A 23,142-nucleotide genomic window follows, 5' to 3' on the forward strand; every position below is an offset into this window, starting at 1 on the left:
ACGCCCTCACTGACTGGGGGAAGCGGCGGGGCCCTGCCGAGTGCGGCGGCGGGGGCCAGGCGGGGACCAGGTGGGGGCTAGGCGGGGGGCAGGTGGGGGCCAGGTGGGGGGCCAGGCGGGGGCCAGGTGGGGGCTAGGCGGGGGGCAGGTGGGGGGCCAGGCGGGGGCCAGGTGGGGACCAGGTGGGGGGCTAGGCGGTGGGCAGGCGGGGGCCAGGTGGGGGGCCAGGCGGGGGCCAGGTGGGGGGCCAGGCGGGGGCCAGGTGGGGGCCAGGCGGGGACCAGGTGGGGGCCAGGTGGGGACCAGGCGGGGGCCAGGTGGGGGGACCAGGCTGGGGGGCTAGGCGGGGGCCAGGTGGGGGGCCAGGCGGGGGCCGGGTGGGGGCCAGGCGGGGGCCAGGCGGGGACCAGGTGGGGGCTAGGCGGGGGCTAGGTGGGGACCAGGTGGGGGGGCCAGGCGGGGGCCAGGTGGGGGGCCAGGCGGGGGGACCAGGCGGGGGCCAGTGGCAGCAGCATGGCCTCACCCGCTGTCCCATTGGCAAGGGGGCTCAGGACATGGTGCCGGGCTGCCCGTCCCTACTGAGCAGGGCATCATCCACCCCCCACCCCAAGGGTTGCCCTGGTCCCCGGCCTGCACAGCGCCCTCCTCAGACACGGCCCAGGATGGCACCTCTTCCTGCACGGCCTCGCAGGGCTGCTCTCCGCGCCCAGTCCCCCAGGCCCCCCCAGGCCCCCCCTCCAGTCCCCAGGGTTCCCACCAGGCTTTGCTAAGTCCCCCGGAAAGCACGCTCAGGCGTGGCAGGTCCCCCCGGCTTTGCAGGTGAACTTGGGGAGGAGCGCAGGCCCGAGGCTGGAGGGAGCCCCCCCCCCCCCCCGCCTTCCTGAGGAGGAGCCTGGGCGGGGCCCCCCTGCCCGAGGGGTGCGGAGTCTGCAGGGGCACCGTTCGCATTGGGATGACGCCCTGGGTGGCAGGCCCCCCCCCCGCGGCCCTCCCTCCCCTCTTGACCCCCGGGGCCCCAGCTCTGGCATCCTGCCAACCCCACAAAGTCCTCAGGAATCAGCACCAATAAAAAAATACACTTCATTGCGGCTTCACGGCGGCAGGGGTGGCGTGGCGGGCGCGGGGCGGCGCTGCGTGCGGGGTGCGTGGGGCAAAGCGGCCCTCCCGGGCTCCCCACCCGGCCCGCCGACCGCCCGGAGGCGGGGGCTCCCGGGACGAGGCCCGAGAAGCCCCGGGGCCGCGGGGCGGGCGTCCGGGCCGCCGGGCCGTCGCGGGCCGGGGGCGGGGCCGGCAGCAGCCGGCGCGGCTCAGCCGGAAGCCGCGGCACCGGGGGAGGAGGGCGTGGGAGCCACACCTGCCAATCCAGCCCCGAGCGCCTCGGCAATTTTGTCTCTCTTGATTAAACATCCAAGGAACATCAAGTTCACAGACGTGTTTTCTTCTTCTCCATCTTCCTGAAAACACCCAGAATGGAAAAGCAGAGGACGGCTTCGAGGTTCCCGGGGCACTCGAGACTTCGCGGGGCAGGGCTGGCGGGGAGGGGGGCGGGAGCCAGGCGCCGGGCGAAGCGGAGGCGGCGGCGGCGGCGAAGGCAGCGGCCCCGGCCGGTGTGGGGGGCGGCGGGGGTGCGGGCGGGAGCCTGAAGCTCACACGGAGCATCCGCGCTGGCGAGAACCCAAGCACAAGGTGTGAAAGCTGGACACCACTGGCTACTGCACGTCGGTGGGCGGGGGCCGTGCCTGGGGCCCCGGGTTGTCCCTCTCGGAGGACAGCAGGAGGGAGGTGGTAGGGGTACCACCCACCCCCACTTCAGTTCAGCCTGCGAGGCCCCAAACCGGCCCCCCAGCGGTCCCCATCTGCGTGACAGATGGCTAGGAGAGGTGGTTGTGTTGGGGGGGGGGGTCCCAGACAAGGTGTGTGAGGGGGGGCAGGTAGAAGGGGATCCCGGGAAGATGGGGCACCAGGGGCACGGGCGGGCCTGGGCCGCTCACTTCCAGCACTGCTCCAGGGAGCCGTGGGGCTGGACCTTGAGCTTCTGGGGGCAGAGCAGCTTGGTGAAGGCCCGGCGGAAGCTGTGGTGGCACAGCGGGTAGAGGACGGGGTTGACCGCCGAGTTGGCCCACAGGAGCCAGAAGGACGTCTCGTACCAGTAGTCGGGGACGCAGTGGCCGTGGCAGGCGGCGCGGATGATCATCAGCAGCGTGTACGGGGCCCAGCAGAGCCCGAAGATGCTCACGATGATGGCCAGCGACTTGGCCACCTTCTTGTCCCGTGAGAGCCGGAAGCGCTGGGTGATGCTCTGCGACACCATCTTCATGCGCTTCTCCAGGGAGGCGGACGACGCCGAGGGCTTGGAGCCCCGCTTGAGCGAGCGCGGCCTCTCGGCGCCGCGGGACGAGCTGCCCGAGCTGGAGGTGGGCGAGGCCGTGTGGCCCCCGCCGCCCTCCCCCGCCTCGGCGCCGCCCGCCTCGCCCGCCCCGTACCGGTGCAGGGGCGTGGCCTCGCCCCGCCCCCTGGGCCAGCAGCCCCAGCAGCCGGGGGGGCGGCGGGGGCGGCGGCGGGGGCGGCGGGGAGGGCTGGGCCTCGGGCGGGGGCTCGGGCCCCCCCTCGCGGGCCCCGTCCAGCCGGAGGCGCGTGCGCCTCTGGATGTTCAGGTAGATGCTGAGGTTGAAGAAGGTGACGCTGAGGAAGGGCGTGAAGAACTCCAGGGTGGAGGCCGTGATCAGGAAGTACCAGTTGTAGAAGAACTCGGCGTAGCAGTGGCCCTCGGGGATGGAGCTGCCCCCCGACAGGTGCTCCCAGCTCAGGATGGCCGGCCCGTACAGCAGGAAGGCCAGCACCCAGACCAGCGCCATCTTCTGGACCGCCCTCCGGGTGTCACCCTGCTGGGCCCGGTAGGAGACCTGCATGGGACGCGGCGTCAGGAGGACGGGGCGCTCGGCAGCCCCTGGGCCCCGCCAGCGCTCTTCCTGCGCGGCAGGACTCCCCCCTCCCATCCCCCCACCCCCCCCCGCCTGCGCCCTCGGCTAGCTTCTGCCCTGCACACCCTCCTAGAGCCTCAGACGCTCCCGGTCACGCCGGGTGCCCACTCCTAGCCGGGCACACGTCCCTGGCTCGGCGCTGGCCACACACAGCTGCTCCGATGGTGGCATCCCGAACGCCCGAGCCGCCTTTAGAGGCTTGTTGTGCCTACAAGGAGGACCCTGCTCTGCCTTCACTTGGGTGCTCACCCTCCCTGGGGGGTGGAGAGGAAAGAAGGGAAACATCCATTCTGACGACTATCCCCCCCCCCCATGGTCTGTGTCACCGCTCTGGAGGCAGAGCGGAGTCAGTCAGTCCTGGTGAGGGGACAGCACGCACAGCCTCCAAGGGCACAGAGCAGCCTGGCAGGCCGGGCAGGGCAGCGGGAGGGGCCGGAGGGGCAGGAGATCTGCCGGGGCAGAAGTGAGCAGGGCTGAGAGCTGGTGCCTCGGCTTCACTCTGGGGACCCCGAGGACGGTGATCAGGGGCGCCGCCGACCTCAAGTCTGGGAGGCACGCTCTGGATGTGACCTCATTCGATGTCACATCAGCCCCACGACCGTCCTGCTCTCCTGGCGGCCGGGGGAGGCGTGCGTGGGAAGCCGCCGCTGAATGGACTCCCGGGGACACACACGGCACATGGTGTCTCAGCCTTTCCAGGCTCAAAGGAAACCGGCCGCCCTGGCAGAGGGGGCCTGGGAACACCCTCGGGCGGGGAGCCCGCCAGGGAGAAGGAGCCTCTCGCTGCATCCTGCCTGCCAGGCGCCCACGCGGCAAGCTGGGGGGTCCAGAGCTGATTCGCACCGCACGGAGAGGAGCCTGTGCAACCGGAACTTCCGGCCTGCCTTCCCGGGGCCAGGTGTGCACAACCACATGCGCACAAGTGAGAGACACCCAGCTCTCCCTCAGCTCCGGGGACACGGCTGTGCCCAGCACAGAGGCTGGAACACCTGACTCCAAGTGCCACCAAGTGGCACCAGCTAGAAAACCTGCACATGTCAGCTTCCAGGCCAGGGAGGGCCGAGCCCACCGGCGCCAGCCCGCCACCTCCCAGCCCCTCCCGGGGCCGCCCCGCCCCGCCCTCCGCAGGCTCGAGGCCCCGGACTCACCGCGCGGGTGACTGACAGGAAGCGGTCGTAGCTGATGAGCACGATGTTGAAGACGGAAGAAGTGCACAGCAAGTAGTCCACCACCAGCCACAGCTTGCACAAGCCGCGGCCGAAAGTCCAGCGGCCGGTCAGCACGTAGGGCACATACAGCGGGATGCAGAAGGCACCTGAGGGAGAGGAGGACTGCGGTGGGACCCCATGGGCAGGGCAGGGTGTGGGGTGACCCCCCCCCACGGAGAGAAGACGCAGGCATCCGTCCTTCCAGGGCCAGAGACCCTCCTCCTCTGCCCCTCCCCAGGGCACAGCGTGTGGGGCTGCCCGCCTTCAGGCTCCACGCAGCCCCCAGCCCCACGGGGGGCAGAGGGCGCACGCCCACAGGCGCTCCGGCTCCCGCTCGGCCCTCCCTGCCCCCTATGCGGGCTGCTGGACAGCCTCTCTCCCCGGCTGACGAGCCAAAAAAGCCTCTCTCCTGGCGTAAAGGGCGATTGGCTGGCGCCGCCGCCGCTCCCACCGCCCGAGCGGGCTGGCAGCGTCTGGAAGACGCAGCTCGCAGCCCCAACAGGTGTCTGGCGCTCCGGCCCCCTCCCGGCGCCCGCCCCCCGGGCGGCAGCCGCACGCGGACACGTGAGCGCGGAGCGCCCGCCCGGCCCCCTCCCCGACGCCGCTCCGGGCGCCCCCGGCCCCGCCGCCCCCCGCGCGTCCCCAGCCCGCCCGCCGCAGCCTCGGTGGGGGCCGCGCGGCCGCCCCGCCCGGAGCACGGATCCCGGAGCGGGCCGGGGACTCCCCGCGCCCCCCGCCCCCTCCCCGGCGGGCGCCCCGCGGGCCGGCCGGGCGGGGCGCCGGGGCTCCGGCGGCGGGCGGGGTCGGGGGGGCTTTACCCACGAGGAAGTCGGAGATGGCGAGGTTGAGCAGGAAGAAGTTGTTCTGGGTGCGGAGGCTGGAATCCGCCACGAAGGCGAGCATGACCAGCGCGTTGCCCAGCACCGTGGCCACGATGAGCAGCGCCATGAGCGCGGCCAGCACCGCGGTCCAGGCGGCCGAGAAGCCGCGCGCCGCGCCCGCCGCCGCCGCCGCCGCCTCGCCCGCCAGGGCCACCGACGCGTTGGGCAGCCCGTCGGGCGGCGCGCGCTCCATGGCCCCGCAGCTCACGCGGCGCCGAGACGCGGGGCCGGGCGCGGGCCGGGAGCCGAGCGGCCGGGCGGGGCCCCCGCCCCGGAGCCTCGTCTTTGCCGGCTCTCCGCCCAGTCCGGTTTCCCGGGGGGCGCCCGGCGCATGGTCCGCGGGGCCGGGGCCGGGGTCGGGCCGGGAGGCCGGGGGGGGGGGGGAGGGAGGCCGGGACCGGGGTCCGAGCGCGGCGGGGCGGGTGACGAGGCCGCCGCAGCCGCGGGGAGCGGGAGCGGGAGCGGAGCCGGAGCCCCAGCCGCCGCCGGCGCGTCCGTGCACCCCGAGCGCCGCGCGCGGCGGAGTGCGCCCCGCGCCCGGCCCGCCGCCCCCCGCGCCTCGCGCAGAGCCCCCGCCATTGGCTGGCGCCTTCGCCCCGCCCCCGGCCCGCCCCCGCCCCGCCCGGCGCGGGCAGCACCACGGACAGCGCCGCGTGCCCGCTCGACCGGCTGGAGCCCCAGCCCCGGGGCGCACCGCGCCTGGCGCGGAGCCCGGCCCGGCCGCGGCCGGACCTCGGGGCTGCGGCCTCACCTAGGATCGCGCCCGGGGCCCGGGCTCGGGGCCGTTCCGCCGCCCTCGTGCCCTCGGCCCCGGTGACCCCTGCGGGCCCTCGTCCGTAGCCTGGGCGCCTGTGGGGGCCGGATGGGGTGGGGGGGCAACGCGTGCACCCAGCTCAGGGGAGCCTGCCCCGCGAGATCGCTCCTTGCATCCTGCTTTGGACTAATGGGCTTGTGCAGGGAAGACAGCTCCAGAGCGGAGGCGTGGGGGAGGGGGTCTCCGAGAGCAGCGCCCTGCCCGGGGGGGCGCGCCCCCGGTGCCTGGGACCCGGGTCCCAGTCTACTCCTGGCCGGGGTCCAGAGCAAGGTCCGGGGTGACCGGCAAGGCGCGCACAGATGTGGAGTTACATAAGGGAAGATGAATCGGAGCGGACCCAGCCTGGAGCAAAGCGCGCCCACCGGGACGCAGGCGGCTCCCGGCGGCGGCGGGGGGAGCGGCCGGCGGCGCGGGGCCGGGCCGCGGACCCCCCGCACGCGGCGCGGTGGGGTGGTCACGGCTGCGCGGACAGCCGAGGTCACTGCGCTCCGCTCCGCGCGCGCGCAGCCAGGGCGGCGGCGGCAGCGTTAGCGCCGGCGGGAGGCGGTGGGGGAGGAGAGCTGGCGCGGGGAGTCCCCTCCCCCGCCCCGTCACGCTCAGGTACCCCGGGTCAAGGGCAGAGGCAACCTGGAAGACTTACCACAGACAGACAGACAGACAGACATGCCCACGCTCAGACACACAGACACCCACAGTGAGGGAAACAGCCACCCAGCTTCAGGCTGGGACGAGGAACAGAGTCAGACAGCAGACAGCAGACAGGGAACAGTGCCCGAGGGAGAGGGAAGGAAGCAGCGACTCTCCTCTGTTTGCCAGCGGCGGGTGCCTCCAGGAGGACAGAAACCAGTCTGTGTGGGGGTGAGGAGAGGCGGGGGAGGGGCAGCTGCAGGACCCCTGGAGAGGCACCCGGCACCCCCTACCGACAGCAGCTTCTGGTCCTGGGGGGTGCCCCTCCCCCAGCGCCCATGGGAACTTTGGGGAGGGGGCAGAGCTCCCCCTGTTTCTTCCCCAAGGCCCACTGCGGAGGGGCCCCAGCCCGCCGGGTATGGCCTGGCTTCCAGGAGCCTGCTGTTGAGAGAAGAAGGATCCATCCCCAGCCCCCTTCTCTGACAGGCTCCCCCCGGCTCCACTCACCCCACCCGGGCTCACCCAGCGGGCAGGGCTATGCCCCAACCAGGCACCTACCTCACCTAGAGGTCAAGATGCAGCGCTCCCCGGGGCTGGCCGGAAGGACCCCCTCCGTCTGACCTTGTTTCCAAGCCTTCCTGTGGCCGGCGGTGCTGGGCAGAGCTGTTCCCCGACCCAGCCCGCAGCTGCCCTCCAGGTCCCGCTGCCCCCATCTCGCCCAAGGCTGGCCCCAGCCAAGCAAGCCACGGCCCCACACCACCAAGCCGGGAGACGGAGCTGGGCGGAGGTTAACAGGAGGGTCTGGCTCCCGCCACCCTGGAGTGGCACAGGGACTATTAACTGCCACTCATCCAGGGCTGAGGGGCAGGGTCAACAAGAGTCTGTAAAGTCCTGGTGATGCCACCGCTGTCCTGGTGGTTGCCATTATTCTGGAAACTCGCACAATGCATGTTTCAAGTCCAAGTAGGTCTCTGGGACACTGACTAGAACGGAGGACTGGGGTGTGGGGAGGCCTGCTTGCCGCTCCTCCCCCACCTCTTACCCCTGAAGCCCTCCCCGCCTGTGTCCACCCCCAGAGAGCCAGCTGGGCAGGGGGTACTTGGTGGTCTTCCCTTCCAACTCAGCCCTGAGGACCCCACAGTTATTCTGAGGGGCTGTAGCCCCGGAGGGCAACATCGACAGAATGTCTGTTGGTTACTCCCACCACAGCCTCCAGGGAGTCTGAGTAGAAGGCCCCCCTTGAGGACCACAGCCTGTCCTGGGGTACAAAGGTAGGGTCATTTCACACTCAGGTCCTGTGGGACCCCGTAGTAGGACCTTGGGATGAGTTACCAAATTTCTCTGTGCCTGGAGGTCTTCCATAAGCGGAGTCCTGGCGTGCTCAGCCCGCAGGTTTGGTGGTGGACACCCCCTGTCGATCTTGCTAGCACTCACACGCGTGACCTCATCAGCCCGCGGGGCCCTAAAGGTGGGAAGGAAGGACCAGCACCTCCTATGCAGAACCTGCCAGCCACCTGCCTGGGATCACACAGGGCCTGGGGCCCACATGCAAAACTCCCAGTGCCGGCCGGGCCCTGAGGAGGCCCCTGCCGCCTGCCAATGTAGCGGGGTGGCCAGCTCGCCTGCACGGGGCCCCCGCACGGCCCCACTCACGCCGGCAGCCGAGCGAGGCAGGCCTCGTGCGGCATTCAGCCCCGCAGGACTCCGTCTCTGAGTGACTGTCCAGTTCCACACTGTGTGTGAGAAGGGAGCGCGGTCCGTGAGGCGATCCGCGCCTCCAGGGACAGGAGCTGGTGTCCGGGTCAGTGAGGCAGAGGCCTGGAGGAAAAGGCCTGAACTGGAGACGCAGGGCCCTGGGCCAAATAGACAGCCTGAGACTGGGCACCAGTGGGAGTGTTTGTGTCTCCCGAAGACGCCGTGCCGAACGCATCTGCCCCAAGAAGCCCTGTCAATAAGCCAACAGATCGCACGCTTGCGCGGCCGCGGCGGGCTGGGGATGGGCCCAGGGGCCCGGCTTTCACCCTCCCTGGAATCTGACCGCCAGCCCCCCAGGGCACAGCACCGAGGACAGCCACCAGGGCACACTGCCCGGGTGGATGCCGTCCCGGCCCTCACGGCACACGGGATCGGCTCCAGGAGCGGCTTTCTCCTCTTGTCCACAGAGTTGGCGCCATGATGTCGGAGCCCAGACCCAAGGGGAGGCGCTTCGCGGAGCGCGGTGTCCTGGGTGGAGGGGCAGGAGCGGTGCGTGGCCAGGGATGTGAGGCTGAGCTCCCACGGGTGCACAGCGCGGGGACAGCGTGGGGGGGGGTGCCATCCTGCGGGAGGGGGACTGTGACTCACAGTGGCCGAGGGCAGCAGAGGCAGCGGGGCCAGCCAGGTCCAGCAAGGAGGCCAAGGAGGCCAAGGAGGCCAAGGAGGCCAAGGAGGCCAAGGAGGCCAAGGAGGCAGGAGCAGAGAGGGGCGCGGAGGGTGGCGGCTCACGGTGTGGACAGAATGCCGGGGCCTCCTGGGGTGAGGTGGCGCTCAGGGGCGTCGGGGAAGGGCGGTAACGGGGCCGGTGGCTGTAGTGAGGGGTCACCAGCAGGCTAAGGATGGGAGGCTCGTTGCAGGCACTTGTGCAGCCCAGATGGGAGACTGGAGACACCTCTCTCTCTCTCCCTCTCTCTCTCTCTCTCTCCCTCTCTCTCTCTCTCTCTCCCTCCCTCTCTCTCTCCCTCTCCCTCTCTCTCTCTCTCTCTCTCTCTCTCCCTCTCTCTCTCTCCCTCTCCCTCTCTCTCTCTCCCTCTCTCTCCCTCTCTCCTCTCTCTCTCTCTCTCTCTCTCTCTCTCTCTCTCTCTCTCTCTCTCTGCCAGTCCTGGACGCTGCCCCTGAGGCTCTCTGTGCTCAGAGCTAGCGCTCTACCACTCGAGCCACTTCCGGCCCTTTCTGTGGATGAGGTGCTGAGGAATCGAACCCAGGGCTTCACGCATGCTGGACCAGCGCTCCACCCCTAAGCCACCTTCCCAGCGCGGGACAGAGGCTGGCTTTCTGTGAGAAGCAGGGCCTGTGGTCCGGCCTGACTCTGGTTTGGCCTTGACACGGAAGGCATGGGGCAGCTTGGGGGGGCGGGCGTGATGGGGAGCTGTGTTTTCAGTGCACTGAGACGGAACTGCCGGGCAGCCGTTAGGAGGCGTGCAACGGGCGACTGGAGCCCCGGGGCGGGGGGGGGCTGGGAAGCCCCCCGTGTCCCAGCCCCCCGACCAGCCGGTGCCGGCCCGCGTGGTCACTCGCCTCTGGCTTCTGCTGCTCTGCCCCCGATGGAGGGGGAGCGCGCCCGCGCCCTTGGAGCCCGCCTCTGCTGTGAGGACAGGGCTCGCTAACGAGAAGTAATGAGGGAGCGGGGGCCAGGGAGGCCGGCCGCGGGCCTGGGGACCGCCAGGGGCCCAGCCGGGGTGGGGGGCCCAGCCGCGCCCCCCTCACAGGACCTGCCGTTCCCTCTCGTTCTGCAGAGCTCATTTGAATGTGGGAATGCAGATTTTTCTTTTTTCGTTCTTGTCTCCCCCCTCCCCCCCATCCCGTGACATTCTGAGCCAGCTCCGGGTGCATCCTGATGAGCTCAGGGCCCCGGCGAGATAAAAATGGTGTCTGAGGCCACCAATTTGCAATCAAAAGCCGGGTCTGACTCTCCGTCTTCGCGGCCAGGCGGATCAAGGTTCAAGAGTTAAGGAGGAGATGGAATGAGAGGGCCGAAGCCAAGGTTGCTGTCCTTGGGCTGGAAGTGAAAAGACACAGCAAAACAGAAAGGCCCTGGTTGCCCTGAGGAAAGGGCACATTTGTCGTTGCCCAGGTCCGAGGATTCAGGGGAGCTGCTCAGGCCCAGCTGCGCCCGGGCGCCCAGGGGCGGCTGCCTTCGCCCGCTCTGGCGCTGTGCAGGCTTTCTGTTCAGGCGGGGAGTGCGTCCCAAGCTTTCTCCGCCTCCCCGAAGGGCAGAGGGCGGCCTCCGCTGCGTGGGCCCGGCCTGGCCGTCGCGGGGCCGGGGCTGAGCGATGCTGGCAGTCGGTGCGCAGATCTCCCACCGGCTGCGGAGGACGGAGGAGGAAGCAGGCGCAGCCACGCTCTCGTTGGATGCCCAGGACGCCCTGCCCCGCCGGGAGCCAGTGCTGGCTGTGGCCTCGGGCACGGCCCGGGCACGTCCCTCTGTCTCTGCTGCCCGTCTGTCCGCCTGTCCTGAGCACAGGACAGTGAGACACAGCCACGAAGAGGTGGCGAGCTACAGAGGGAGGGGCAGGGGCTGTGCCCACCCACGCCCCGCGGGCCACGCGGGCCACGCAGCTCGGTCCTGGAGAGCCCGCGCCCGTCCCAGGAAGGGAGTCTGAGACCTACTCCCTGTCCACCAACGCCTGCTCGCTCGGAGCCCACAGGGCCCCGAGAGGCCGGGTGAACCCGGCCCGTGGGCTGACGGCGACACCCCCCCACGCCGGCGACACCCCCCCACCGAGAACGTCAGGGTCAGGCCACGCGTCAGTTCCTCTGCCCGGCCGTGCCTCCGGTTGGAGAATCGATGCTGGGGACCGGAACCACATTGCAAGGGCCCCAGGGGCTGGGGGCGTGGGTGTCGTCCCCGGGGCATGGCCCAAGGCTCCTGGCCGGCACGGCTCCCCGGGGTGGCACCTGGTAGGCTGCGCCGGAGATCTCTAGGCCGCCGTGTGGTCCTCAGGAGGGGCTGGGGGGGCGGGGGGCCGCACAGCCTGACCCAGCGGGACCCTCCGCCCCGTCCCCAGCAGTGCTGGGTAGAATCTCCCCTGGCGGGGGCACGGGGCAGGGCCATACCAGGCCCGCCCGAGGGGACCTCAAGCCGACAAGCCCGACACCCCAGGCCCGTCCCCAGGCAGGTGCGGGGCGCCGAGGGCCACACCCTGGGCTTCATGGAGTGGGCAGAGGCGGCAGGGGCTGCTCCGGTGGAGGGCCTGGGCAGAGGGAGGCACAGCACCTTGGCCCCCCCCCCCCCGCCCGGGCCTCTCCTTGGCCTGGACTTGCTTCTTAGCTCGGCCTGCAGGTGGCCGGTCTCCTCCCGGGCCCGCTCTGCCTCCAGTACAGCACAGTACCTTCCAGCGTGACCGTGCCCCTGCCGCCTTCTCCCGTGCCCGGCGGATAGCACCCTGCGCGCCCCGGCCCTGCAGGCCTCCGGCGGGGCATCTGGGCCTGGGCAAGGCAGCCGGGCGGCTCCGCACATGCGCAGAGGTCCAGGCCCTCCCCGCTCCGGCGCTGCCCTGTGGGGGGCAGTCCGCGTGGGGCCCGCAGTCTCCAGAGGCGGAGGGCGGGGCCCGGCGCCTGACCGGCTGCGGTGCCCACCCCACGCCCTTCCAGGCACGCTGCCAGGCCCCCCATAGGCCCCGCTGGGGCTCCCCATCTCACCTGAGCTGCTGGGAGGCCTCGGGCTCGGGTGGTTAGGCTGCGTGTGTGTGCGTGCGTGCGCGCGCGTGTGCAAGTGTGGTGTGTGCCGAGTGTGTGTGGTGTAGTGGGGCTGCCCAGGGAAAAGGCCCAGTGGGGACCCGGCCCCTCTCTGGAGTCCTCGGGCCTCAGGGGGAAGAGGAAACTGGGGTGCGCAGCCCTGGTGGGGGTCAGAGCTGCTTCCTAGAGGGGGGAGGTGCCGGCGGCCCCAGGGGAGGCTCTGACCGGCCCAACCCTGGGGGAGAGGGGAGCACCGGAGCCAGCCCCGCCCCTGCCTCAGTTTACCCTGGGCAGCTGCCTCTGTTGAGTACCAGGGTCCCTCGGGATTCGGGGCAGTGGCTCCGTGGGGAACCAGCCCCGCCAGAACAATCATGAATGAGGGATCACGCTGCCTTCAGCTCTGGGCACTCCAGGCCCAGTTAATGAGGACCTGGGGAGCAGGGAGGGGCCTCGGGGCCAGGGCGCCGGGGCAGGGTGCGTGGGTGTGGCTGGCTGGGTCCGTGTGCTCTTCGGGTGTGTGTGTCGCTGAGTGTGTCAGAACAGGATGCGTGGGAGGCATGCCTGAAGGAGGCTGTCCCTCCACCCCATAGGGCAGGTTGGTGTCCCACAGTGCTGGTGAGGACAGGGGTCTGGTGCCACACACACACACACACACACACACACACACACACACACACACGACCAGAAAACATGAGAACTCCGGGGAGCACCCTATGCCCTGCCCCTGGAGCAGCTGGGCTCTGGGGGGCTCTCGTGGCTCACGTGGGTGAGGACTCCGGCTAAGTGTGCGTCATAGCCGCTTGCTGGTGTTTCATGCTACTCAGGAAGCCACTGTCCGGGGAATGTGGTTCAAAGCCAGCCCGAGCAGGAACGTCCATGGGGTTCTTTATCTCCAATTAAGCAGCAAAAAGCCAGAAGTAGGCCTGTGGCTCCATTTGGTAGCGTGCCAGCCTTGAGGGGCAACTCCAAGCGGAGTGCGGAGTCCCGAGTTCAAGACCCGGGACACGCACGCGCGCGCACACACGCACACTTATTTTTCCAGCACGGTGGCACGCGCGCCTTCCATTTCCCGGGGCGGCCGAGCCGCAGCCAGAAGCGGGGAGCGGCCGCGGGTCTGCCGGGGGGCGAAGGCCCGGCTCCCAGCCCCACCAGGCCCTGCCCGCTGCAGCGTCCTGGGGGAGGCTGTGCCCGTCGGGGGCGTCTCCCGCCGGCTTCCCGCCACCCCCAGCCCCTGCCCTCTCCCTCGTCCGGCGTGGCCTCTGCTTCTCTGTCTCTGGACACGCCAGGCCGGCAGCCCCCAGCCAGCGTGGCCGGGAGGCTCGGATCCCCGCCGCACCGCGGCGCGGCCGGACGCCCCCTGGCGGACTCACCTGCACGCACGCGCAGGCCTCCCCGCGCCAGGCCTCACCTGGGACCGGCGGCCTCCGGGACGGAAGCCTGGCCTGGTCAGGGGCCACCGGCAGTGGGCGGTCCCTCAGCCAGGGCGGCGGGCGGCGGCCCCTGTCTCCTCCTCCTCCGCGTTCGCCGCCTCGGTCAGCGCGGCGCCGCCCGCGTGCCTGGGGGTCACGGAGGCCTCGTGTTCAAGGCTGGGGCCCCGCGGGTGGGGGGGATTCAGAGCCCTACCCAGAGGAGGAGCCCCACCTTCCAAAGTGCCTTCACCCCTGCACCCGCCCCCAGAAACGGAGGACTCCTGGGGGCCCAGGCTGGTCTCCACCCCGGCCCACCCGCCCCGCTGTCCCCATGCGGGGGGGGGGGGGTACTGAGTCACCGCCAGTTTGCGCAGCAGTCTGTAGAGGTGGCTTCCCGTGCCCTCCCTCCCCCCCACGGGAGGGCAAGCCACAAGCATGGCCCCTCGTGGAGCCTGAGGCGGGGGGGGGGGGGCGGGGTGGCCTTGCTCCTGTCAGGCCCCCCCCCCCCCGCCCGCCCTCCACCCAGGCCCAGGGCTGTCACTCGCTGCCGGCTCCTCCCCTCCCCACCTCTCGTCTCAGGGGGCCCCAAGGTGCACTTGCACCCCCAGAATGGCCCCCCACACCTGGCTGTCTTACCATCCACCGCAGCTCTGCTCGACGCGCAGGTGGGGAGCAGGCGAGTCAGGCGGGGGCTGTGGCCGGCGCCCCCCCCCCCCGCCCTCTGTTCTGGGCTCCGTCCCTGCTCCCGTCTCGGCGCCCCGGGAATGTTTAAGGTCCCCCCTCACCCCCACACGGCGGCATCCCTGGCACTGGGGACCAGCCAGAGGCTCCGGCCAACGCATTTGGCTCCCAGCAAGCTAAATCTAACCCAGGCCAGCTGTCGCTCCTCCAGGGCCCCCCCGCCCCCACGCACGCATGTGCGCACGCTCTTCCCACCCCACGTGGGCCCCAGGAAGCGGGGGAGAGAGGGGACCGGGCCCCCCCCGCCCCGTCCAGGGCCCCCCGCGGCCTGTGGCTGCTCACTTAGTGCTGCGGCGAGAAGAACCCGGAGCCGACTTCCCGCCAGTCCCGCGCAGTGGGGAGGCGGGAAGGGCCGGCCGTGCCGGGCAGGAGCGCGGGGGCCGGGGGCCAGGCCTCCACCTGCCGCCTCCCGCCCCGCCTTGGTTTCCACGTGGCAGCGCGGTCAGGGGTCACGCGTGGAGGGGTGCGGGGTGCGGGGCCTGGGGGAGCCCTCGCGCTGCGGCGGGCCCGGCCACTGGGCTCCGGAGATCTCGGGGTCTCTGTCGGGTGGGGCCAGCCGCAGAACCCCTCCTCTCAGCCACTGTTGACTTAGGTCAGCAGGGCACTCAGCCCAAGGGCTGCCATCTTGCCCCATGTGCCGTGGGATGAAGTTCAGGCCGGCGAGCAGTGAGCGCAGAGCCTGCCTCCTCGGGTCACATCCTCACAAAGAGTAGACTCACCCGCTGGGGGCCGAGCTGCTGCTCTTCCTCCTCCTTCCACTTTCCTCCTAGCCAGAGACACGGTGAGGGCTAGAGCAGCAGCAGCTGTTTTGGGCTCTGAGGTGACGCTGGGGATAGAAGCTAACGTTAGGACGGAGGCAGAGCAAGACAAGCGCAGAGGTCCTGAAGAGCCCCGTGCCCTGTTAGCCTGGGCTGGGCGCGGGAGAAGGAAGGCCATTTCGATTTTGTTGGGGGCTCTAGGAGGCCGGACTTTCTCAGACGTGGAGCTCTCGCCAGCCCTGAAGGAAGCCAGCCACGTGACTGCCATGTTTCCTCCCGCGAGGCTCTGGGCCCACAGGCCTGGGGTCCCGTGCCTCTACATACCGCGGTGGGGAGGGTATGGGAAGCCTGCCCAGCGGGCCAAACCTGTTGGCTTCTTGTTGTTTTCCCAAACACACGGCTCCATGGAACCCTTTCCTCCAGAAACACCAAGTGGTGCTGGCGAGGCCTCAGGGTCCCGGCACCCGAGGCCCTCGGGGCCGCTCCGTGGGGTCACCCCAGGGGGTGATGGGCCTGAGGCTCAAAGCACACGCAGCAGCGGGGTGCAGTGGCTCAAGCCTGTAATCTCGGAGCTTGGAGGGGGCACCGGGGGCGGGGGTTGCAGGGTCGTGGCTGGGTGGGGTGGCAGGTGCCTGGCGACCCCGTCAATGTGAGGAGAAACAAACAGGAGGCTCACACCCCTGGCTGCCCCGGGACCAGCAAGACCCCACCTTGGAGGTCGGCCGGACAGAGGCAGGCAGGAGGAATGGTGGAGCGGCCGAGCGCTTGCTTGCAAGCCCAGGACGTGAGCTGGGGCACCAGCCCTGCCAAAAGAAGAGGGGGAAGGGGCGGGGAGAGGAGGAGGAGGAGGAAGAGGAGGAGGAGGAGGAGGAAGGGAGGAAACATAAAGGAAGAGCACAGCGCCCCGGGAGGCTGCGGCCCAGCGCCAGTGCACAGCAAGTGCTCAGGAAGCGCTAGGCTGCCATGAATTCCCTTAGCCCAGCGCTGGGCGCTCACAGGGCTCCATGAATGGGGGGGGGCTGCTGCGAGGGAGCCCCGAAGTGGCCCCGTCTACGGTGGGAGAGGGGAGCCGGCTTCCGCGCCCACTCCTCTTTCCGGCGGGCCACGGGCCGTGCGGGGCGGCTGCGGGTGGGGAGGTTGTGTTGTGAGGGGAGCCGCTCTTCCTGTTCCCCCCCTCTCCCCCCCCCCCCCCGCAGCAGGGCTGGGTGCGGGCGGCTCGGGTCCCAGCGACGCGGGAGACGCGGCGCAGGCCTTCCACGCTGCTATTGATAACTTGTCTCCTCACCAGGCGGGTTCAAACCTAAAAATACCGCGCGTCACGTTGCTGAGGCGCCCTGACGGCTGGGGGGGGGGGCGGGCGGGCGGGGAAGCGCACCCCGCAGGGCAGGTGAGGGGCCCCCCGGCAGGCGCCACGCCCGGCGGCCCTGTACACAGGCCCAGATGCGGCGATAAGGCCGGGCGCCCGCCTGCGAGGAGGTGAGAGTGAAATGGGGTGAAGGGCAGGGAGCTGTGGGTGCCCCGACGCCCCACTCTGACACGCAAGCTCCCCGCGGCCCCAGGGGCCCCTCTGCGCCCAGGACAGGCGTCTGTGTGCCAGGCTGGGGGGGTGCCCTCATGACCCGCCTCCTGGAGGAGCCCGGAAAGCTGTCCACGCCCCCCACCCCAAGCACTCGGGCAGAGCTGGGTCCCCAGGTCCTCTCAAGACCCCAGGACTTCACCCCTGCCGTGCCCTCAAGGTCCGACGCTGGGACAGGGAGGGGCCGCCGCCACCGGGCGCCAGGCCGGGCGCAGCCCCTGCCGCGTGCCGCGCTCTGGGGCTTGGCGGGGCGCGCGCCCCCGCGGGGCCCGGCACTGCCCTTCCTAGCCACGGCTGCCGAAGCCGGGGTGGGGGCGTCTGGGGTCCGGGGAGGACGGCGGCTGGCCCGCCAGGCCTCTTCCGCGTGGCAGGCCCACGAGCCACTCAGCCGGTCCAGGCTGGAGCTGCCCATCTGTGAAGTGTGAACCGTGACGCGCGTCCCCGCCCTGCCGCCGCCGGGGGAGGGGGACGCACGTGGACACCGGGCGCTCGGGGCCGTGCCGCCCTCCCCCCCCTTTCCTTCCCCTCCCATGCCATTCCCGGGGAAGTCAGGACTGGAGGGCACCCCTGGTGGGCCCCACGGCGCCCCACCCCACTGCTGACAAAGGGGTGCCCGCTCGTAGCTGCCAGCCACCCAGCCCTGCCCCAGGACCAGGCCAGAGCCGGGCCCTGGGTCCCGCCCCAGCCCTGAGGCCCACCTGAGGTCAGAGCCCACTCCCCCCAACGCAGCCTGAGCCCCGGCTCACCAGAACTCAGGCTGAGCCCTCAAGGCCAGGTCCCTCCCCAGGGGTCAGAGTGTCATCAAGGTGCGGGACAGGACGGTGGAGGGTTTGGGGGGGACCCTGAGCTGTCTGGGCCGGGCCCCAAGGAAAGCTGTGAAGCTTGGCCAGCCTGGCCATCTCCGTGGCAACAGCCTGCCTGTCCTTGTCCTGGCTGGGGGCCGGCTCACCGCACCCTTCCTTCTGCAGGCTGGAGTCGCTCTCCTCCGAGGTAACCATGGCAACGCCTTTGTTTCGGAGGCTGGCCCGCCTCCCCTCCCGTCTCTCTTCAGGCACAGCACAGGGGCTCCTTCCCGGGCTCCACAGGCTCTGCAGTGCCACTGACAATGGGCCCACTAGTGAGGCGTGGAGCCCCTGGGCCGGGAGCCAGCGCCATGGCAGGGTGCCCCGCATGCAGAGGCCCTGCGTCACCACAAGCATCTGCGGAGGGGACCGGAGGCCAAGCCTGACCCGGCCAGGGGCCCACCTGTGTGGACCCACTTTGCGTGGAGTGAAGAGACACATCCTGAGGCGGCAGTGCCAGCCCTGCGGCCGGCGCAGATGGGGAGCGGCAGGGTGGGAATTTCATGGGTGATCTATCAGGGCCCGGCGGTCCCAGGAGACTCGGAATCTGGGCTTCAGGAGAAAAGAACACATAGTTGCTCAGGTAACTGAGAAGTTCAGGGCAGATTCTGGAAGCTTCGGGGGTAGCTGGCTCCAGGTGACCCCCCTGGTCCCCGCTTTTGCTGCTGTGGAATGGCTTCATTCCCACGCCTCCGTTTCCTGGTGTGGCAATGCCTGCCAGTAGCCGCCCCCCCCCCCCACCTGACTCCGGAGAGGGGCCTAGCTGGGCGGCAATCATCTGATTTCAGTCTGAGGGTCCTGGTGCGGCCCCCTATCCTGGGCTGAGCCTCCCCTCCGAGCAGGGCCCCTGTCCCTGTCACTCTTCTCATCTCACACCAGACCCGCGTCTCAGATGGGATGAGGGCTGGGCGCTCTAGCGGCGCAGGAACTCGGCTTGGTCGACGGGCCCGAGGCCTCAGGGCTGGCGGAGATTCCAGCCCCCGGTGCGACTGGGACCGGGCGTCCCCGGAGGCCACCGGAGGGAGGTCAGCGGGAACCCGGGGGTTTGCACTGGAAAGAGGGGTTCGTTTGGGAGACGACGATAAGGGGCATGCAAAGGCCGGAGCTGGCACGGCACCCGCGGGGCACCACCCCGGGTCCGGGTCCCGCAGCCCCGGAGGAGCGGGCCCGCCGCGCCCCACCCGCGCCACCTGACTCACTGTTTGTAAACTCGCGTCTCGCGCGGCCACGCCCTTTCCCCCTCCCTCCCACCTCTCCGGGGCGGTTCTCTGCATGGCCCCGCCCCTTCCCCGTGGCGATTGGCTCTACGGGCAATCACTCGCTCGCGGGGGCGGGACTCCCCGGGACAGGCCGCCCCGCCGACGTGAGCGGCATAGTCCCGCCCCTAGCGCGGCCTTCGGGCCGGGCGCTGATTGGTTGGGCGGGGGGCGCGGGGCGCGGCGAGTGGTGGGGCGGGTTGTCGGTCGCCAGGCGGCGGGCCGCACTTCCGCCTCGGTGTCAGTGGGTCCCGGGCCGCGGGCGGGGGCGGGGCGGGGCGCTGGAGGGCTCGGCGGCGCCGCGGGGACCGGTGGCAGGTGAGCGGGCCGTCGCCCGCCCGGCGAGGGCCCGGCGGTCGCGGCGGCGCGGCGGCGGGGGCGGGCCTCGCGAGGGCTCCGCGGATGGGCCTAGGCCGCAGCCCGCCCGGGAGCGGGGGGAAAGTTGGGGTCGCGCGCGCCAGGTGCGGGGCCGGGGCCTCCCCGCGTCTCCTGTCCGGGGGGCCGCCGGGGCCGCCGCCCACCCCGGCGACCCGGGACGGGACGCCCCGCCGGGCGTGCGCGGGCCGGCCGGCCAGGCCCGCGGGGGGCCGGGGGCGGAGCGGGCCCGGGGCGCGGGGACCCGTGGCCTGCCCCCCAGCCCCCAGACGGGGGGCCGCGCGCGGTGGGCCACTTCGCCTGACGCGGGCTCCGGTGCTCGGGCTTCGCAGCGTCCCTCCCGCCCGGCGACCTAAGGTCGGGCGCGGAGAAGAGCGGCCGTCAGCCGTGGGCCCCTCTGCGCAGGCCAGGACTGCCCGGGAGCCCCCAGCCGGCGCTCCCCGCGTCCCCGGGCTCGCTCGCCGGTAGGTGGGGGCGCCTCAGCCCCTCCAGAGCGCGCGGCCCCTCCCAGGACGCCCCTCGCCGGGTGTCCCGAGCCCGGCCCCGGGAGGGGCCACGGCGGGCTTTGGGCCACCTTGGCACACTCGCGCCCGGGATCCCCGTCCCCCGGATGGGGTAGTGTCTCCTGCAGGCCCTCTGAGCCGTTGGCGGGGTGCTGGAGAGTGGGGTGCCCTATGGTGAGGTGCCCAAATGTGGGGACACGAAGGGTTTTCTCTGCTCCTGGCTGCCGGGCCCAACTGCTTCCTAACTGCTGGGCAGGTCCCCCTCCCACCCTCACTTCCTTGCATGTGTCATCTGCTTTGCCCGTAAGAGGAGCGCATGGAACCTTCTTCCTCTGCAGCTGGCTTTGACAGGCAGCGGGTGTTCCAGAAGGGTGTTCCAGAAGGGCGCAGGAACCTGGAGTGTGGCGCTTCCTCCATTGCTCCCTTGCCCCACCGGGTGCGCCGGGGAGGAAGTGGTGGCTGCTCCTCTGTAGAACTTGCTTCCTTGTTTGCCTCGCATATCCTGTTCATGCCAACTCCTATCTGAAGATGCGATAGTGCTAAGTAATTATTTGTTCCAGATTGTGAGGAGCACTTTTTAGTCACCCTCATTGTGAGTCTCACTGCAGTCCACTAGACAGGCATTAATGTCTTCAGTTCATTCCTGAGGAAGCCAAGGGCCGCGGAAGTTAAGTAGCTTACTACAGGTCGCACAACAGTAAGTTATGGAGCAGGGATTTGATCCCAGGCACCGTGGCTCCGGAGTTTGCTTTTTGTCTTGCTGAGGTTGAGCATTGGAGTGACGGGTCAGAGTATGAAGTACAGGCTTTCATTGCAGGCGCGGTTCTGTGAGCTTTACGCCGTCAGTCGTAATACACTTGGGACATTTTTCTTCCCTCCTCTCTGGTGCGTCTGGAGGAGTCACACTGCTGTGTCCCCATCCGCACCCCCGTTTTTTATGCAGGTACTGGGATTTGAACTCACAGCTTGGGCATAATTCCTGAACATTTTTGTCCAAGACTAGTGCTCTACCACTTGAGCCACAGCTCTACTTCTGGCTTTTTGGTGATTAATTAGAGGTAAAAGTCTCACAGACTTTCTGGCCTGGCTCTGAACCGAGATTCTCAGATCTTAGCCTCCTGGGTAGGTAGGAGTACAGTGAGCCACCAGTGCCTGGTGTGTTTTCCCCTTTAGTGAGCAGCGTTCTCTCAATACTGGGAATCGCCCCTGGGCTTTCACCAGCAGGTCACTTCCTTAGCCTCTGAATCAATGCTTGCAAATGAGTGTTGGCTCTTCTTTAAAACTTGCTCGACTTGGAAAGTCTTATTATTTTTAGCTATTTGAAAATGTGGTATTTTTTCTTTTGCTGGTAACACACTTTATATTCTCTTGTGCCGTCTATAAACATTGAGTTTACTTACTCTTGAAGGTGGCTTCTCTGGTGACTTGTCGCCTGGGCTCTGAGATCTGGGGGGTCGGTCCCCGCTGCTGGGCTGTGTCAGACGCGGCTGGGTGGAAGGGCTCTTGGCAGGTCTCCGGGCACTGCTAGTCCCTGGGTGCAGGCTTTCCCCCGAGGGCTGGGACTGCTGGCTGGCTGGTGGTGGGAGAGGACCTGCTCCAGCCTGGCATGGGAGCGCGGGGGGGCGGGGTGTGGAGGATGCGAGTCTTCCTCTGCTCTGGAACATACGGCGAGGGCACACCAGGTGTGTTGTACTGAGTAGAAGAGAGGCTGGTCAAAGGTTGGTGGTGGGAAAGGAGCAGCTGCGGCCAGTTCCTCGTGCCACCGTGCTTGCTGGAGGTGACTTACATTCCTGCCGTGAAACTGGGGTGAGTGTGTGCATCACTGTCCGGGCAGGTCACCTGGAGGGGGAAGATGAGCACTGTTTGTGGTGACAGCCAGGAGCTGAGGTGTCGACCACATCTGTGGCCTCCTTCCTGTGGCCCAGTGCTGGCTTTCCCCAGGGACAGGTGGTAAAGCCAGCACTCGAGATTCAGTGGCTACCTGCAACCGCGCGGTATGCTGGGCAGGTGGTGGTGAAAAGGGTGGTGAGAGGGGAGGGGTCCTGGGAGCTTAGTAACAAGTGCAGTTCCAGCCCAGCCTGGGCTTCCAGGTCTTGGTGGTGGGTCATCTGTTCATCTGTGAGCAGAGCTGGGCAGAGCTGGTCACAGCTGGCCAGAGCTGGTCACAGCTGGGCAGTGCTGGGCAGTGCTTATCACAGCTGGCCAGAGCTGGGCAGAGCTGATCACAGCTGGGCAGTGCTGATCACAGCTAGGCAGAGCTTATCACAGCTGGGCAGTGCTGGGCAGTGCTTATCACAGCTGGCCAGAGCTGGGCAGAGCTGATCACAGCTGGGCAGAGCTGATCACAGCTGGGCAGTGCTGATCACAGCTGGGCAGTGCTGATCACAGCTGGGCAGAGCTGATCACAGCTGGGCAGAGCTGATCACAGCTGGGCAGTGCTGATCACAGCTGGGCAGTGCTGATCACAGCTGATCACAGCTGGGCAGTGCTGATCACAGCTGGGCAGAGCTGGGCAGTGCTGATCACAGCTGGGCAGTGCTGATCACAGCTGGGCAGTGCTGATCACAGCTGGGCAGAGCTGGGCAGAGCTGATCGCAGCTGGGCAGAGCTGATCGCAGCTGGGTAGAGCTGATTGCAGCTGGGCAGTGCTGATCACAGCTGGGCAGAGCTGATCACAGCTGGGCAGTGCTGATCACAGCTGGGCAGAGCTGGGCAGAGCTGATCAGAGCTGGGCAGAGCTGCGCACTGCTGGGCAGAGCTGGGACCCCTGATGGGAAGACCCTTATTGGATGCTAGAACACTGTGTGGCTTAGTCATATTTCTGGGGCAACATAAACAGACACAGAATTAGCAGGTTTTTCTCTCTCTCCTTCCTCTGGGATGTGGGGGTAGGAGTTGATGAATCGCCCTGACCCTCATTAGGACACCTCCCCTGGAAGTACCTTGAGGTGCACGCAGTTGGGGAGGACCTGGGCAGGCGCGACGCTGGAGTGGAAGCTGGCCAAGGGGCGAGGATGCGCGACCTGTCGGGGAGCAAGCTGGGCCGAGGACGCCCTTTTGCTCGTGGGGGTGTGTCTTCTGGCTCTGAAGTGGTGTCTCGCCCTCTCCTGTGGGGCTGTGGGTTCCACCCGCACCGGTGTGCACCAGGCCGCCAGGTGAGGGCGGGCTCCGTGGTGCACGCGGTGGGAGGCCCGCGCCAGGGCATCCTTACTCTCCTGGGCAGCGTAGGAAAGCAGCATTTGCCTGTGCCGCAGGATGATGGCATTGATTAACACAAACATTTCTCTACAAAAGAGCTGCGTTCATCTTGTGTGTTTGGAGAGGCATTGTGCTCGATTATAAGATAATGTTCTTCAAGCGTGGGATGTATTTTTGCCACCTCCTGCTCAACACGGAGCAGTTTCATTGGGTGACGAGTAACGCTTGAAGGACTCTCCATGGCGGAGGCCCAGCCTCCCCCCCGGCCCCGGGGGGCCGCCCTGCTGGCGTGGACAACGGCGAGCCGCGGGCCGTGGAGGCTGTCGCTGCCTTGGCTCCGATGGCAGATTTATGTTTCGGTCTGGGCCTGGCACTGTGGTAGAATGAAGAGCTGGTCTTTTCTTCATTAGGCAGCTTTAAGCGTGGAGAGGACTAGGCACTGACTTCAGTAGTGCCGTGGAGCTCGAGGTTGAGAAAAGCACAAGCCTGAACGCGGATGAGGCGCCCTGAAGGCTGGGGCTGGGGAGAACACGCAGCGAG

General features: G+C 69.1%; 2 protein-coding genes across 2 annotated transcripts in view; one reads left to right on the plus strand and one right to left on the minus strand.

Annotated features, from left to right (window-relative positions):
• Positions 1-1,987: 1,987 nt before the first annotated feature.
• Positions 1,988-5,307, minus strand: Hrh3 (histamine receptor H3). Its single transcript, XM_048347515.1, is given in 4 exon segments — positions 1,988-2,542; positions 2,544-2,903; positions 4,130-4,296; positions 5,008-5,307. Coding segments are annotated over 4 exon segments (1,338 nt in total). The 5' UTR covers positions 5,264-5,307.
• Positions 5,308-18,816: 13,509 nt separating this feature from the next.
• Osbpl2 (oxysterol binding protein like 2) overlaps positions 18,817-23,142 on the plus strand; it is a 36,006-nt gene continuing 31,680 nt past the window's right edge. Inside the window, 1 exon segment of the mRNA XM_048349699.1 lies at positions 18,817-18,844. The gene's annotated coding sequence lies outside the window, so the exon portion shown is untranslated.

The sequence above is a fragment of the Perognathus longimembris genome, chromosome 6, assembly GCF_023159225.1.
Source record: "Perognathus longimembris pacificus isolate PPM17 chromosome 6, ASM2315922v1, whole genome shotgun sequence".
In the NCBI taxonomy this organism is placed as follows: Eukaryota; Metazoa; Chordata; class Mammalia; order Rodentia; family Heteromyidae; genus Perognathus; species Perognathus longimembris.